This window comes from Sinocyclocheilus anshuiensis, unplaced genomic scaffold (assembly GCF_001515605.1).
Source record: "Sinocyclocheilus anshuiensis isolate Anshui unplaced genomic scaffold, SAMN03320099.WGS_v1.1 scaffold1142, whole genome shotgun sequence".
NCBI classification, from domain to species: Eukaryota; Metazoa; Chordata; class Actinopteri; order Cypriniformes; family Cyprinidae; genus Sinocyclocheilus; species Sinocyclocheilus anshuiensis.
In genome coordinates this window covers 1,091,001-1,108,551 of record NW_015536577.1, presented here as the reverse complement: position 1 = coordinate 1,108,551, position 17,551 = coordinate 1,091,001, and the positions used below count along the sequence as shown (strand labels likewise).

The following is a 17,551-nucleotide window of genomic DNA, read 5'->3' as shown; positions in this document are numbered from 1 at the left end:
GTTTTATCGAAAAGATTATTAAAACATGAGGATTTAAAATGTTCTGTAAAGTAAAACTTTTAATTTGACATTATTACAAAGTGCACTTTTTAAAAGTGTGTTAAGAAACAGTCATGAAAAGTGAGCTTTCTTTAAGTACACTTTAGTGGCCCTTCATTTTATTAATATTATATGCATGTCGTTTTTTAAAATATCTTTTTAATATTTGACATGTATTTTTAATAAAATCAGGCACACTTCTTTTTCACAAGAGTGTGAATCGGAAATGTATAAAATCTCCATGCTCACAAAAGTGTTTATAGATATGACTGTTCAAATCCTCTCTGATTAATAATCCACAAATAATGACTTTACTTTTTTTGACCACCTTGTGACGCAAAACTGTTACTAAAGATAGAATTAGGTGCAGCACCTCTGACTTTCAGCCAAGAAATCAAACACAAACACTGGTTATAAAATACACCGTAAATGAAACAACTGACATTCTATTGAAAGCAGAGATGTCTGGCATTGCAGTTGTTTTCTTTCTGCTTTGGCATGATCACTCAGAGCACACTGATAACCAGGTTTAAATGATCTTTTACACGTGCTCTATACATTACACTTGTTCATTATTTGCTGGTGAACCACTTCAAATGTGTGAATATTATATGATATATAATATATACCATCGCCCCAAAAGTATGCCTAAAGTATCTAAATGTCTGTGCTGGAAACACACTCTCTGCCATTACATTTCAAATGTATCTGAGAGGAATGTTGCCATTGTGGAAGCAAATGTGGAATAGTTGGGAGAAGCATGAAGGATGTAAGTGTCTGGGTTAGAGTATTGATTATTTTTAATCATCTATATGTACTTTGAAATGATTACTTACTCTTACAATAAGTTTTGTGTTGAACAATAAGTATTAAGTATAGTATAAGCAGTCGGAGGTGAAGTGTTTAGTTAAGCAGGATTATGAATTCTGTAACTTTCTAATTCTCAGGTAGACTCGTACCTTTCATGAACTTCTGTGTGTAACCGTGTTTCTTAAGCACAACCACAGCATGTTATGCAACAAAACTATATAGGGAAATTTGAACTTATATAGGTTTTAGCATGTGCAGGATGATGATGATGCACCAGCCAATGTGTTATTAAGGGAAATAAATAGAAACATTGTTGCACAATATGTAAAATTACTAATCTTACCCCATACTGGGGTAAGTTGTCCCCCTGTCAGGAAGCCCAACTGGCTAAACTTTTACATAATGTATGAATGATTTTTGTTATCATTCTTATTCATATATATATATATATATATATAGTGTAATTAATGTAAAATACTAAATCAACTATTCTATTTAAAATGACATTTTGACGGTTTAGTTGAATAACTGAATAACAAAGAGTGAAAAATTTAAGGGGGTCTGAATATATATATATATATATATATATATATATATATATATATAGTGTAATTAATGTAAAATACTAAATCAACTATTCTATTTAAAATGACATTTTGACGGTTTAGTTGAATAACTGAATAACCAATGACAGACAAAGCAGAATCCCAGTAAAAGAGATTCATCTGAAAGGTAAAATTATTCTATGACTCATATGCAGGCATATGAATATTTAGTAACACTGAATGCAAACTAAATGATTTCACTCAATTAGACTATAGGTTTTAACGAAAAGTGAAGATGTCAGAATTCTATTACTCAATGCTTCATGGAATTAGTGAATAATAATAATACTAATAATAATAATTGAATTTGATCTTTTCACTTCAGAATAAAAACTGTAATTTTTAATCCATAATTCTAAAAACATTAATGTGTCCACAAATGTGTCAAGTAGACAAAAAAAGTATTGATATTCATCGTCACAGTTCACTACTTTTCCAGAAACACAAAATTAGATCAATTAACCTAAAAACTGTTTCGACTGACTACATCTCATAAATGTTGATATTCAGATGAAATGACAACATTTGATATTAAAATGGCAAAATGAAATGACTTATGTTCCTTTTATGCTATAATGACAGCGTTTGAGCTGCATGGACTCCACACGTTTGTGTAAAACCTGATGAGCGTGTTCTCCAGCATGATTTAAGATAACGCAGAGCATCTTGTGCTACGGCGAAATCAAGAACATCTGAGCGTCTGTATGAAGACTGTATTTAAGACTAAATGTTTAACTTGAGCAGATTTGGAATTTCAAAAAAAGAATGAAACATAAATAAATAAAACATCATTTCATCATGTACTGTATGAACTTTATTTATTTATAATGTAATGATAATATATTGTTTTGCTGAAGTGTTGTGCATTGAATACAGCAGTACTTCCCACAGAAAGTGTAAATAAATGACCATACAAATAACTTGAATGCAAATTCCAAATGAAAAGACATTTATGAATTGATAATCTTGTAGTCTGGACATACCAAACGCCCACATATAGTATCAAACATAAAATCTTTAAATTTAAGAGATCTACTCTCCTTCTGTAGCCTAAGATATACTGTAAAAGACACCGGGGCAAGATGTCACACAGGGAGTTGTCACATATGTTTTACATATAATTTAGTTGGTACAATTTATTCATTGCAATCCCTGTTGGCCAAAACATTGTTTTCATATTTAATATGTATTGATTGTTTAACTTTTGTGACTGTTTTATAAATTATTTTGTTTTATATGTGCTTTACTGTTAAAATCTCACAAACACGCCACTTATTATCATGCACACGTTAAGATTTTTGAAGCAGTGCAAATGTTCAAAGGCTCTCTTAAGAATAAACCTAAGCTGGTAAATATTTAGTGGAGTATTATGTGTGACAACTAGCCCCAGTCTTACACTGAAATAGAGTAAGAGATGCAAAAGATCACAGACCCAAATCCCCATATCTGTGCTTCATAAATAGTTTTCTATTCAGTTGAGTATAATACTTATATTACACATGGTAATGATGACAAGTCCACATTTTATAAACTTGCTGAAGAAACCAGCATCTTCGCTTTACCATCCCGACTCTTCATAGCATCAGTTACTCCATGCCTCTGAAACAAAGACCATATTATTTACATTAGTAGCAGCATATGTATGTTTGCAACACATGCGATATCACTTTTTCTGAAATATTTCTCTGAAAGTTGTCAGTGTTTAACCTTCAACCATGCAGTTTCAACATGCTATGTTTTACAGTTTTCACTGTTTAGTGTTCACATTTGTCAGAGAAGCACTACGTACATAGCAGGTCTTGTATTATAAACTATGTGTTTGAAATACAGCAATGTAAATGACATGTGAAGGGTGAGTTTGAATAGCTTTAACCACTCCCTGAACTTTGAATACCTTTCAGTCTATTATACTTGCACCAGGGTATGACTCATTCAGTTGAATTTATTTGTTCATTTATTGTGCACCAATTTGAAGAATAAATCAGTCGCACTCAATAATAAGAATAATCAATATTACTATTTTAATTAAAGCTAAATAATCTCAAACAATTTAAATATCCTCAAATAATTGCTTCCACTCATCACTGCATTATTTAAACAGAGATTAAAGCAATCTGACCAGCATGAAGCCTTTCCCTGTGATAGCTATAAATCATCTCTATTCATTTTTTGACAGCGCAGTAACATATTAATCATGTGTAAAAGAACTGTTGTGTTTAATCCTAATTCAATGGTAGCTTTATGAAATATATTTACTAGCATTAAATCCCATCTTTGTGTTGCCATATTGTGCAAGCATTATGGTCAAGATGGTAAACAGTTCACTGAATGAAGGGCTTCACCTGATGTTAACTAGCGCAGTTTATGTATTTAATCTGCATTGTGCTGTTGGTGTCTCTTTGTTCATGTTGAATAGATCCGCAACTACGCTTTTAGCTGTGAGCCTCCATCATAAACAAACCTGTTAGTCCCTTGGTTTCTGAGACGAGCTTGAGAAAATTAATCACATTGTAATTTTAAATAATAAGAATAATTCTTGTTTTGTTGATAAAAGCAGGAATTATGTATATAGATGCCTATATAATAAACATAAGTATAACTTGTGGATGCCTATAATAGTTATCTGTAGATGTTTTTATTGATAAAGGGTTTATTTCCACCTCTCTTATAGTGCTGTTGTGGTTTTCATCTCTGAGGATTCATGTAGATCCCGGATTGGTTGCCAGGTTGTGCTTCCGGTTCTCCCTGTAGAAGAAACTATTTATTAGAGCTCATGTCAGTCAGCTGTAATAATAGAATCGTTAGACAAACATCTTATGTTATAATGAATACATGAACAACAGTTTCATTCATTTAATAAGATCTAAACACTTAAGTTATTGTATATTGTACCAATCAAGGCATAAAATACACTTCACATGTGTAATAAACACAGATGTTCTGATAATTTGATCGCTCAAAACATTTGCTATAGTTCCAAGATTTCAAACTGTAGACGAAAAAAAAAAGAGAGATATTAATTAAGGTGGTCAGAAAAGAGAACGATTTGGCATCTCTCCCACTCACACAGCAGCCTTAAAGGAATTGTTCACCCAAAAATAAAAATGTAGCTTTAAACGTATACTTACCCTTAGGCCACCCAAGATATAGTTTGTGTCTTTATCAGAACAGATTTGTATAAATGTAGCATCACATCACTTGCTCACCAATGGATCCTCTGCAGTGAATGGGTGCCGTCAGAATGAAAGGCCATTATCACAATAATCCACAAGTAATCCACATCACTCCAGTCCATCAATTACTCCAGTCTTTGTAAGTGAAAAGCTGCATGTTTTTAAAAAACAAATCCATCATTAAGACGTTTCTACCTTTAAACTGTCACTTCTGGCAAAAAGCTATAGCGCATCTTCTAGTGAAAAAAAGTCCATCCCCTGTTGTCCTCTCACATCAAAGTCCACCCAAATATTTGTTTAGAACTCTTTTCAACTGTTTTCGCTTGTAAACGGTTCTTGATCTGTGCATATTTCTCCCCAGATTCAGATAACATGATTTTTTAACTTGGGAACGCAGTATGGATAGAGGATTCATATTTTAGAAACAGTTTGAAGATAAAAACATCTTAATGATGGATTTGTTTCTTACAAACACACAGCTTTTCCATTCACAAGATGTTAACTGATGGACTGGAGTGGTGTGGATTATTGTGATGTTTTTATCAGCTGTTTGGACTCTCATTCTGACGGCACCCATTCACTGCAGAGGATTCACTGGTGAGCAAGTGATGTGATGCTACTTTTTTACAAATCTGTTCAGATGAAGAAACAAACTCATCTACATCTTGGACGACCTGAGGGTGACTACATTTTCAGCAAATTTTCATTTTTGTGTGAACTACTCCTTTAGGTAGTTTTTTTGAAATGCAATGCCAAGGTAATATAACCAAAAGTATAATATCATAAATGTACATTACATTTAAAAAGCATTGCTAGATTTACATTGTTAATAACTATGGAAACGGATCATCACAGTCTGTGAACAGAGTCCATTAATTTATGTTTGATAATCTAACTCGCAATGAAATAAGTATTTTTTAGAATCGTGGCATTTCTCAATAAATCTTTAGTTGAAATTATACTACAGCCATGTTCTTACCAAGCTCCGGTAGTTGGGGCTCCTCTCAGGTGTGTGTGACATATATGTGGGATTGGCAAGATGTTCTTTGAAAGACGTTCTTTCATACGGTGCTACGGTTTGTGTTTCTTCCTTTTTTGCTTTTCTCCTACAGCACCAAAAGCATATCTAGAGAGATGGAAAGGAAGTATTACATTATATAATATCATAGCATTGCCATTGTTGGCCGTTACTTTGTGAATCCTGTGAGTTTATAAAATGTAATTGTATGAAGTATTTACCAGTAGTAAGATGATGAGGAGAAGCAGGATGATGATGCATGCTAGCACTAACAATGCAATGGCCCAACCAGGAAGCCCCTGAACACTAGTTTCTGCCAACGGAGTTGAGGATTTTGGAAAAAGCCAGGCAGGTTTGACTGTTTCTGCATGAAAAATATGTAGACATTTAATAATTAATTTATGATAAAAAAATTAGGTTTTTAAACGCCATGAAGCAGGCTTACAAGATATAAACCTAAACATGTCGGACTAATGAAAGTTTGTACTAGTGTTTGTTGAATATGGGTGTGACTAATATAATAGCCCCTGAACACTAGTTTCTGCCAACGGAGTTGAGGATTTTGGAAAAAGCCAGGCAGGTTTGACTGTTTCTGCATGAAAAATATGTAGACATTTAAGAATGAATTTATGATAAAAATTAGGTTTTTAAACGCCATGAAGCAGGCTTACAAGATATAAACCTAAACATGTCGGACTAATGAAAGTTTGTACTAGTGTTTGTTGAATATGGGTGTGACTAATATAATTCAAATTCACACTGAAGAATCAGATGGGAGCTAGCTGATCAATTCTGCATGATGAATACTCACCAGCAGTGTACTGTCTGTTGACTGCAAGACCATTCAGCTGAGTGTTATTATCTACAGCCCTCAGGAACAAATGCTTGATCACAACATGGTTGATAAAAATGGTCTGGAACTGGATGGTACAATTTGCGATCACAGACCCGTTACTGAAATCAAAGCAGAAACGATATTTTAATTGATTGCAATATTTAGTGCAGTAACATCACCATTGTGAAAAAGATGTACACTTAAAGGGATAGTACACCTTCAGTTGCTGGTCCCCATTGACTTTCATAGTATGAAAAAAAAAACACTATGCAAGTCAATGGGGACCAGCAACTGAAGGTGTACTATCCCTTTAAGCAAAGTGCTTATTACAGAAATAACATAGTTTAAAAGAATATACTTATAATGTTTTCTAAAGCTTTACTGCATTTTAATTGCAATTAAATGAAAATGTGTTGTAGCTTATTTATATCAAAAGCAATTCGCTGAACTTTAGAGTGCTTTTTAAAACTCATTACATCTTTATATGTAATTTCATAATTACTTCTGTTGTCTTTGAAATTTGATTAAAGTGTAATTCTAAATATACTGACAAGCATTTTCAATAAACCAAAATGTACTTTAATGTCATGTTGAAACTTGTATTTAAATATATTTGTAATTACATAATTGTAATGATGAAGTTGACACTCGGTACATTTGAAATATATTAACTTATGTAATATTGAATATCACAATACAGTAAACAACTATAATCAAGTACTTGAAATGTGCTTTAGTATGTTAGTCAACACATCAAAATAAGGGCACTTCTTTAAAACACACAAACACAAAAACAAGATTATTCGAGCATAATGATTTCAAATGCACTTTAAAGTAAAAATTTTAATTAGACATTATTGCAATGTGCACTTTTTAGTGTTAAGAGACCGTCATGAAAGTATCTCTCTTTAGATACACTTCAGTGGCATTTTCATTTCATTATTTTTATATTATCTTAAAGTACAAATCAAGCGCACTTCTTTATCACAATTTATTATTAATTTCACAATCATTTAGGACGAACAGACAAACACCTTTAGCAAAAGAATCAGATGATCTACCTGAACTGTATGTTTGTCACTCCTCTGTAGGTTTCTCTTGTGTCACAGTCAGAGCAGTTAAAGGCAATGTCCAGCTGCCAAGAGTGAACAAGATCATGCTCACAGGATCTCTCTTAGGGTCAACAACTTACATGTACTGAATATGTTGTTGCTATTATGTATAAAATGGCAGCTCTAGTCAATAAAGCTGACACTGACATTTATTCATTGATAAATCACGAGAAACACTTACAACTCCAGCAACCTCTGCATACATGTGCTGGTACTGCTGTGAGTTTGTGTTGAGGAGGGTGTCGCTGAAGACGCGGTTGTTGATCTCCATGCAGAGGGAGAATGAGTACAGGGGTGAAGGGTAGTTCTGAGGGGCTGCCTGGAGTCTCTCGAGAACTTTTAAAAGACTGTAGGGCTCAGCACCTAAAACATAACATGATTATTAATTGCAATGTGAGTAACCATCTAATGTGTGTGTTGTATATATACATAGATAGATAGATAGATAGATAGATAGATAGATAGATAGATAGATAGATAGATAGATAGATAGATAGATAGATGATAGTCTATTTTTGTTCTTTATTTATTGATTTTATTAATTGAGTACAACCTGTTTGTCACAAATACAGTAATGAAGTCTATTTTTTATCACTTAAAAATAGAACAGATGTGAATGTCTTAAGTATTAAACTAATATTCACTACAATCTAGCTGATTTTGGAGTCACTGAATAAAATGAGGAAAAAAGTGAGTTACTGTAACATAACCGTCTGTCCACAGTTTGTTATTTCTATTGTGAAATCCTCAAGATGTTTCATTAAATGCAAAAGTCAACTTACCTCTTGCAGAGAACAGCAGGAAGAAGAATGCAGCCCCGGTATAATGTAATCTAATGTGCCTCATGCTGAAGAGAGTGAAATGGGATTTAAATTCACTGAATGCTATTTCTCTTGCTGAAGAGCTTCTGTAATAGAGTCTCCAGAGTGGTACTGATGGTAAATGAAGCGTAATCTTTTATCTGCACAGTTTTTATCCACAGACAGAATATCAGCTGTCAATCAGTCGTGGATGGAGGTGTGGCTTCATGAACCTAAAGTTAGTAACGGATGATGAATCATACTAATTCCTTTGCTCTACTCTCTCCTCTTTTTCATTGTTCTTCAGTGAGATCCATGTCAAAGCCATTTTGCTTGACCTGCACGCACTGCACTACTGGGTGTTTGCGTCAAAACGGTATAACATGTGTTTACCCAGGGGTTAATGTGACTGACACTGGTCTGCTGCACCCTAACCAGAGGGACACATGTTACCTCACTGCGCAGGATGTGTTGCCATGGAAATATACTGCCAACAATAGGAAATAGGAAACTCCTTATGATACAAATCAAATTTCTGGCATAATAAAAATCTAATGTGGAGGCATGATTAAGAATTTGAGTTTTTACTGAAAATCAATTTGCTATAGTTAACTAAAGTTAAATAAATAAAAAATCTAGAAATAAATTAAGTTATTTGTAATAAAATAAAAATTCCTTGAAAAAAAAAAAACATTTGTTAAGCAAAAATTAAAATGGTAAAAACAAAAAACACAGTACTAAAACCTAAATTAAAACGAAAACAAATTAATTAATAAAAACTAATAAAAATAACACAATATATATATAGCTATACATATATATCAGTGATATATATAAAGTACTATAAATACTATATAAAGTTTATGAAAAACATTTATGACATACAACATTTATTTATCATTTATCGCCTCTTGTCTTGTTAGTATTTTATTGAAGTCATTAAATTCTTTGCATCCTCAACTATATGCTGTACATGGTTTGAGGAAAAAAGCTTCAATGCTTCTTTAATTGTCTGCCTTTATTCAGTGGTTCATTGGTAAAATGTTGCTCCCACGTCAGACTATACTTACATTTTGTGACTCAGGTTTCCACCCTAATGTTTGACTTAAGCAATAGGCAAAATACATTCCTCCCACACAGCTATAACAAAGGGTGTGCAAAAAAGGACACGTTGGTCACGCCAGATCCTTCCAAGTATAGGTCTCTGCAGGAAAGTAATGGGAGTTACCAGATCGGGGCGTTTTTAGACCATATTTCCTGATTGGCTGACGTCATAGTGACGGTAGGTTTAGGGGTGGGGTTAGGTAAGGGGGATCATTTTGATTGCATGATTGAGAAACACCCTGCAGTTTGAAAACACCCACACATTCAGAAACTCCCACTTTTGCTCTGCAGAGACCTCAATCTCGATCCTTCTGCCATAGTTTCACTGATGTGAAATCATGTGAGGACATGCCACCATTCTGCCACCTGCTGGAAAAACTAAACAAAAAAAACAACATAAGGTGAATTCAGGTAAAGTGGGTCTTTAAGCTTCTTTGTACTGTGCTCAGTGCAGTTTTCACTTTCAGAGCATAACAATGGTCTTTAATTAAAAGGACACTATTTCTTTAAATGAATAATAAATACAATAGTTTTGGCTGATGTAACATGACACTGGGGATTGTGGCTACACCTCAAATGAGGACAAGTCAATGTTGTCTCAAATGTCAAGACAACATATTCTATCAGATGTTTTGAATTTTACACATGAATTGAGTGAACTATGAATTTGACTCATAACCTAGTCTATCCCCCGGTTTTACAGACAATTAAGGCTTAAGCCTAGTCCCAGACTAAAATGTAAGTCTGAGCTGTTTCAACTGAAAGAAACTTGCACTGATTGATCTTAAAATATGTCAGTGCCCTTGTTTTGTCTCAAGATGCACACCAGTAATGTTTTTTGTTGTTTGTTGTTTTTTGTAAGGCAGGTTTATAAAAATTACTTGAATGTCCTAATTGAACTATGTCCTAATCCTGGCTTAATCTAAGCACTGTCTGTGAAACCTGGCCTGCAAAATATGTTGCTGAATATTTTAGTTTGATAATATTTGTTAATAAACTAATTAAAATACAGGGTTTTGATAAATCAGGGATGGCCCACGTTGCCTGAAAATACATTTGTCTGGAATGCATGATCTCTAAATTAATATTGGTATATATCTTGCAAATACCATATTAGACTGTATGAACTGAATTAAAATGGTATATTACAGCTAGACCTTAAAGTTAACTAAACTGAAAAGAAAAAAAAGAAAAGATACTCAGAAACATACTTGATACTCAGAAAGACAACTTCAAATCACAAGACTCTGCCATCGTTTACATCTATTATGACCCTTAAATCTATCAGGATTAGTACTTGACTTATTTATAAAAATCCGCGACCACAATCTCCATAAAATGATTAAGTGAATCTTTTAACTTTTATAATAGTCTTATCTTGTAATCTCAAACAACATCTGATTGGTGTAGAACAAGGTAAAATGTGTCGTGTGACAACACCTTTAAAATGGGATAGACCTAATTTTTATTTATATATTATGACATTTAATATTCAGCATCAGCTATATGGCTTGGTTAATAAGACTGTTATAATAAATATTTCGAGTACCACTACCCCGGTACAAACCCCGCCCTCCGACACGAAAGAGCAGTAATAATAATAATAATAATAATAATAATAACAATAATAAGTCTGTGTAGAGAGCAATGTAAAAGTAACGTAACGCATTACTTTCCGTAAAAAGTAACTAAGTAACGTAATTAGTTACTTTTTATGGAGTAACGCAATATTATAACGCATTACTTTTAAAAGTAACTTTCCCCAACACTGCTCACGACAACTATTTCAGTGATATCTCTCAGGTAGGGATATTTTTTATATGTGGCATCCAAAAAAAAAAGTATACAGCATTATTAAGATTGTTAATACCCACTTAATAACACTTAGTAGTAGTAGTAGCAATATAATAATTTGTAACACTAGGAACTTCCTAGCGAGGAGTCTTTCCGGTTGGACTGTAAAGTGAGACGGACCGCACGTGTGCATGTGCCGGATGTAAACACAACTACCACGTGTTCAAGCACTAGTGACTGCCGGAGGGATGGGCGATACCTCTTATTTTATTTTCGATCCGATACCGATATTTTCAAGCCCAGTATCGTTGATATCGATACCGATACCTATACCTATAAACTAAACTGATCTTTTAAATTATTAAAAGAATATAATCAGTAATTATACTCACTTAATATTAGATTTTAAAGCCATTTCATAGGCCTTTTTTGTTTACACTGTCAGAAATAAAATATACTATAATTGTATTTTAGCCGTTTACTGGAGCAGTAACCTCAAAGGTGCACCTATACCCCTAAAAGAGAGCATATTAGTACCATACAAGTATGCATGCTTTAAGGGTAGATAAGTTACAAAGGTGCATCTTTGAGGGTACCTCATGAAAAATAAACATGGTGTTACATAAGTACTAAAATGTATTATTATTACCATGGTAAATTTGTGGTTACTGCAGTTTTACTACAAATACTGTGGTAAACTGTGGTTACTGTAATACAACCATGGTTAATTTTTGTAAAAGGCTGCCAGGCTGTTGTACCCCTAAAGGTGAAACTTTAGCATATTTTTTTTCTGACAGATTTATTAACAGCAATTACAAAACATAACACAATCCATTTGAACTTTTAACAACCAGTTTAAATAAATGTACTTGCACAAACTAGCCAATTCAAAATAAATATTACATGTACACAAAAGTTTGGGGTCAGTAAGATTTAGTAGTATTTTTTTAAGTCTCATGCTCACCAAGGCTGCACTTATTTGGAAAAAAACAAACAAAAAAAAACCGTAAAAGCAGCAATATTGTGAAATATAACAATTAAAAATAACTATGTTCTGTTTTAATATATTTTAAAATGTCATTTAAAATGCATCTGTGATAAAAGCTGAATTTTCAGCATCATTACTCCAGTCTTCAGTGTCACATGATCCTTCAGAAATCAGTATAATATCATTTGCTTTTCAAGAAGCATTTATTATTATTGCTGCTTCATATTTGTGTGGAAACCGTCATGCATTTTTCGGAATTAATTCTATATATAGTAACAATGTTATGTAATGTATGTACTAATGTGGCAATGGTATAGATCTACTTACGCTTCTGATGCTTTTGGGACCGCAGCCCTATTTGAACAAGCAAAGTATCGATACTTAAGGATTGATCCGCCCATCCCTACTGTGCCGCACTCACACATGGCCTTCCATTCAGCAGGCAGCTGCTGATCAGTGCGCACATTTATTGGGGTCAGATGAGGCTGTTTTGGAAGGACAACTCCGTGAAAGCGATACACTGAACCTGAGACTCGTTTAAGGTAAGCTGTTTAGTGACTAATCCAAACATTACTGCTTAAAATAAAGTCAACCTTGTGGACCTGTCCGGTTTCATCGTGGCTGTGAATGTTTTTTATTGCTAATGGCTAGTTATAATATACTTGCTGACATTGATTGATTGTACAGGTAAAGTCATGGCAGGCAACAGAGGTCGCGGAAGGAGCCAGTTTACCTTCAATGTGGACACACTCAGATTCGGGAGGGGTGATTCTTTACCCACATCTGCACATACACCTTCTCCTCTTTTTCCTGTAAGTGTTTAACGGCTAATCGAGTGTCTTTACATCGTAATATAACATCAGTTGTTGTTATTGCACATATATTGGTTTGTGAAAAGTGATTGTTCTGAGAAAAGCTTTTGTTTGAGATTTTGTTTCTAATGCAGTATTTTAAAGTGTGGTTTAACAGTCCAAAACAAAAGCATTTTGGGGTTTGCTGTATGTAACATTTGTTTTTATTTTATTATTATTTTTTTTGTATTTATTAAGAAAAAATGGTGTATGCTGCTTTAGTCATTTTTTTAGTTTGACAGTAAAAATTTAATTATTTAATATATTTGTATTTTTAATGTAATTATTTTATATTTTAATATTAATATTTTATATGTATACTCTTTTTTTCTTTCAGCCTATGCTATTTAGGCCATTTACCTGTATGACTTTCTTTCTTTCTTTCTTTTAAATACAAAAGGATATATTTGTTATTTGCTGCTTTTGTTCTTTTTTTGAATTTGGCAGTAATAATTAATTTATTGTCTATTTTTTTTAATTATTTAATTATTTTTAATATTACTTTTTACTATTTTTATTAATTATTTTATATTTATTTCAAATATTTTATTTTCATTAACCTGTGTGACTGACTGACTTACTTTCTTTCTTTAAAAAATAATGTTATTTTTTAAAATTTATATTATTGTTCATTCAGCCTATGCAGTTTAGGCCAGTGCCTCTGCATACAGGAGAAGAGGTGGACTACATGCTCGCTCTTAAGCAGGAGCTGAGAGCCTCCAGCAAGAACCTGCCGTTCCACATAAAAGCAGCCAGAACAAAGACAGGTAAGACGGGTGGAGGCAACATGTGGGCGATACATTGGTGTATAAAGAGTGGCCAATTCTGAGCACAAAGGATGAAGATCCAGCATGACTTGGAGAACGAGATCCTGGGGTCTCTGGATTTGCATTTGAACTGTGGGCAGTCACTGAGAGATATTCAAAGCCAACGACCCATCAGCTGAAGATCAGGTTTGAACGGCTCTCTTTGTTGTTTTCTTTTTTAGATGTGGCACGTTACTCTGATAAATATCAAAATGGAGAGCCGAAGTACAACTGCATTGAATGGAGTCCAGGTGAGACACTACAGATGATAAAACAGAAGAAACCTTAAATCTGAAATCAACCGCGTTCAAATGGATGCTTTTTGTGAACTAAAATGTATATCTGTTTAAATCGATGAAATCCAATGATTGGTATCTGACACATAGTTAAAAGGTTTGGAGTCAGTAAGAAACGAATACTTTTATAAAATAAAGCAAGGGCACATTAAATTGATCAAAAGTGGCAGTAAAGACATTAATAATGTTTCTATTTCAAATAAATGCTGTTCTTTTGAACTGGTGTAATGGCTGCTGAAAATACACTAATGTATTAAATTACATAACAATGCAAATGTAAATAAATTCTTCAGTCAATTGAAAATATTCAAATAGAAAACACTTATAGTAAATTGTATTGATATTTGACAATATTACTGTTTTTACCATACAATGTAATTTACAAAAATTACAAAAACATTCAAAATGCCAACCCCAAACTTTTGAACATGTGGTGTACAAGTGGACATTCTCTAATCTCTATTATATTCCGTTTCTATTCAATAAAAAAAAAATACTTACAGTATTTAGTAATCATGAATGGAAATGAATCGGTCAGGAGATCTGACAGATGTATTTGAAAAGAGGATTTTAATCAGTACCATTCTTTAGTTACTGTGCTACAGCAGACTTGTTTTATAGTCAAATCTATTTCAAAGTTAGTTCTCTCTAAAAAATATTCAAATTAATTCCAGACTGGAGCCGAATGCCAAAAGAGCTTTGCATTAAAGTACAGAAAACAAGGAAAACAGGTGAGAGAAACTCTATTACTATTATTATTATTATCATTAATCATGTGTGTAGGTTCACAGTCTTGATATTAATGCTAATGCATGTTATAATATGTGTAAAGCATGTTTTTTAATACTTCTGCTCCATTTTAATTCATAGGTGCCAAACCACAACTCACACAAAAACCAAAAGTAGCTGCTAGAAAAGAAGAGGTTCTCCAAAAACTAGAGGTATAAGTTCACAGAAAGCATAATACTGTGTTATGTTGCATTAACTGTGCTGTGCATAAGATGTTGTAACCATGCTTTGACATTCAAATAAATTGGAAAAAAGTTTCAAAAATCAGATTAAGGGTGAGCTAACTGAAAAAACTTTAAATAGAAACTCAAATTAACAAATGACACGTGTGCTTTTCTGCCTTCTCCTACTTTTCTGTTTTCAATGCTGATGTTTCATCCATGCATGCAACGTTAATATTGTGCAATGACATTTAGACACTTGAGAAAAGAGAACAAGAGCAGCATTCTGAGGAAGAGGAGGATGAAGAGAAGAAGAAACAGAATGAGGAGGAAGAGGAGGAGCCGGATGAAGACTATGATGAAGAGGAGCTTGAAGATGTAAGAAGAAATCATCATAATTTGATAGCTAATATCTTACAATCTTTGTGGTGCTGTCATTTGCAAATTTTCTTCCTTCCTTTTTTCCACAAAAGGAGATATTTTGGTTCTTAGGCAGTATAAATCACTGTTACTCTCCATTGGCTTAGCCCTTATGTAAAAAATATGGTTTGAAATGATTAGCACTATCACTCTTTAAATATCCAAGCAGCTTAGGAAGGCTCCTAGTAAAGCATTTTTAAGAGCAGAATATGTGTACTGTGTTTCAGGAGACAGACTACATCATTTCCTACTTTGACAACGGAGAGGATTTCGGAGCGGATAGTGATGACAATATGGATGAAGCTGTCTGCTAATGCATTTAACAGGCATTTTATTTAAAGCTCTTCTCACTGGGGGATGAATATTTCTGAGTGAGAGTGAAAGTATGCATTTCAAGAAGAAGCGTCTTGATTCAAGCCCGTGCTATGTGCTACACATACTGAATGTGATTGTGACTGATGTTGTTAGGATCCAGAGAGTGAGTGCTGCTGCTAAAGATGCCGTTCTGGGATTTCTAAGCTGCTTCGTGGAAACAGATCGTGATCGAGACAGACTGCTGCTGCTGCTGCTATTCCAACAGTGCTGGAATGTTACTGAAAGACAATCGGCTTTTAATTTCAGTTTTATTATTGTAATTGGAAAGCTCTGCTTAAAAAGGCAGCACACAGAAGCCATCATTCCTTTTTGTCAGACAGGAGAGGACACTACAGACCGTTTGCCTGCATAGTTAATGCATCTCATGTTTACACCAGATAATGCCTTGAATCGTGAATTACACCTGTATAAGAGTGACTTCATCTGTTTTAAGTTTTTTGTCTGAGTGGTTTGAGTGTGTGAATGTATAATAAATAATAGGGAAAAAATTAATTTTTAGGCACCATGTGATCCAATTTTTTTCTGAAGTTTAGGTCTTTATTCACTTCCATTATATGGAAAATTATGGTTTAGAGTGGACATTCTTACATTTTTTTCCATTTTTGTTCCAGAGTAGAATGAAAGTCACTTGGGTTTGTATTGAATGTGAGTAAATGAGGACAATTTCATGTGAGCTATTTGTTTAGGGTTAGAGAGTTTTTCTTTGTATCAACTGGCAGGTGGCGATATTTCTTTTCAGTGAATGAACTAAACCAGTGCAGGCAAGATTTCACAAAGCAATATCAACACACACAAAAATAAATAAAAATAACGTATGCTTTAGTGCTTTCATTTCACAACTGCACGTGCTGGACTTTACAAGAGTCAGATTAGTACGTAATCTCGTAATAATTGGCTTTCGTACTTTAATTGTCTGTAATCCCGAATTTTTATTTATTTTTTTATTCTGCAATTTTGAAATGCATGCTTTAGTGCAGGGGTGTCCAAACTCGGTCCTGGAGGGCCACTGTCCTGCAGAGTTTAGCTCCAACCCCAATTAAACACACCTGCACCAGCTAATCAAGGTTTTAGGCATACTAGAAACTGGCAGCCAGGTGTGTTGAGGCAAGTTGGAGCTAAACTCTGCAGGACAGTGGCCCTCCAGGACCGAGTTTGGACACCCCTGGTTTAGTGTGTGTTAAGCACAACGATTCTAGATATTCATCTTATTTTACGCATCATTCCTCAGTGACAGATTTATGTTGTTCTGCAGAGCTAAAAGTTGAGCTAACAAAACTTGCTGGAAAAACATCAGCTCCCCTCTAATATTAAACTTAATTCAATTCAATTTGCAGTACTTTGATAGCTTGATTAGTTTGTTTACATGCTTTATTGACAAAGTATTATGCATGAAACAATTAATGACAAAAAAAAAAAAGGAAATATACAATTTAACAATTACAAGCTGTCGGGAATAATAACAAAAATAAGATGTATCTATATAAATCTAAATAATAAACAATTATCAAGACATTATGAAGAAACAAATACCAGAGTATAAATACAATTATGGTTTATGATTGATCAGGGAAGTAG

The 17,551-nt window shown here is 33.6% G+C and overlaps 2 protein-coding genes across 2 annotated transcripts; one reads left to right on the top strand and one right to left on the bottom strand.

The window, feature by feature from the left end:
- Positions 1-4,124: 4,124 nt before the first annotated feature.
- Positions 4,125-9,814, bottom strand: LOC107702641 (mucin-1-like). Its single transcript, XM_016505026.1, has 8 exons — positions 9,775-9,814; positions 8,375-8,524; positions 7,774-7,955; positions 7,542-7,615; positions 6,457-6,599; positions 5,867-6,009; positions 5,607-5,753; positions 4,125-4,199 (listed from the first exon to the last, which is right to left on the bottom strand). The coding sequence occupies exons 1-8, from the start codon at positions 9,812-9,814 to the stop codon at positions 4,140-4,142; spliced, it is 939 nt and encodes a 312-aa protein (XP_016360512.1). The 3' UTR covers positions 4,125-4,139.
- A 2,929-nt stretch (positions 9,815-12,743) lies between these two features.
- LOC107702713 (DNA-directed RNA polymerase III subunit RPC7-like) lies at positions 12,744-16,015 on the top strand. The gene is made up of 8 exons (XM_016505114.1): positions 12,744-12,820; positions 12,966-13,090; positions 13,767-13,896; positions 14,118-14,186; positions 14,906-14,962; positions 15,102-15,172; positions 15,437-15,559; positions 15,829-16,015. The coding sequence occupies exons 2-8, from the start codon at positions 12,974-12,976 to the stop codon at positions 15,913-15,915; spliced, it is 654 nt and encodes a 217-aa protein (XP_016360600.1). The 5' UTR covers positions 12,744-12,820; positions 12,966-12,973; the 3' UTR covers positions 15,916-16,015.
- Positions 16,016-17,551: the final 1,536 nt, after the last annotated feature.

Bases quoted from the DNA above. Each gene is read 5' to 3' on its own strand.
- LOC107702641 (XM_016505026.1), bottom strand. From the start codon at position 9,814: ATGGCAGAAGGATCGAGATTGAGGTCTCTGCAGAGCAAAA. The intron at 6,010-6,456 runs GTGAGTATTCAT...TTTTTCATGCAG, and splicing joins CAACAGACAGTACACTGCTG to AAACAGTCAAACCTGCCTGG. The intron at 4,200-5,606 runs GTAAGAACATGG...TTTCTTCTACAG, and splicing joins GCCCCAACTACCGGAGCTTG to GGAGAACCGGAAGCACAACC.
- LOC107702713 (XM_016505114.1), top strand. From the start codon at position 12,974: ATGGCAGGCAACAGAGGTCGCGGAAGGAGCCAGTTTACCTTCAATGTG. The intron at 13,091-13,766 runs GTAAGTGTTTAA...TTGTTCATTCAG, and splicing joins CACCTTCTCCTCTTTTTCCT to CCTATGCAGTTTAGGCCAGT. The intron at 15,560-15,828 runs GTAAGAAGAAAT...ACTGTGTTTCAG, and splicing joins ATGAAGAGGAGCTTGAAGAT to GAGACAGACTACATCATTTC.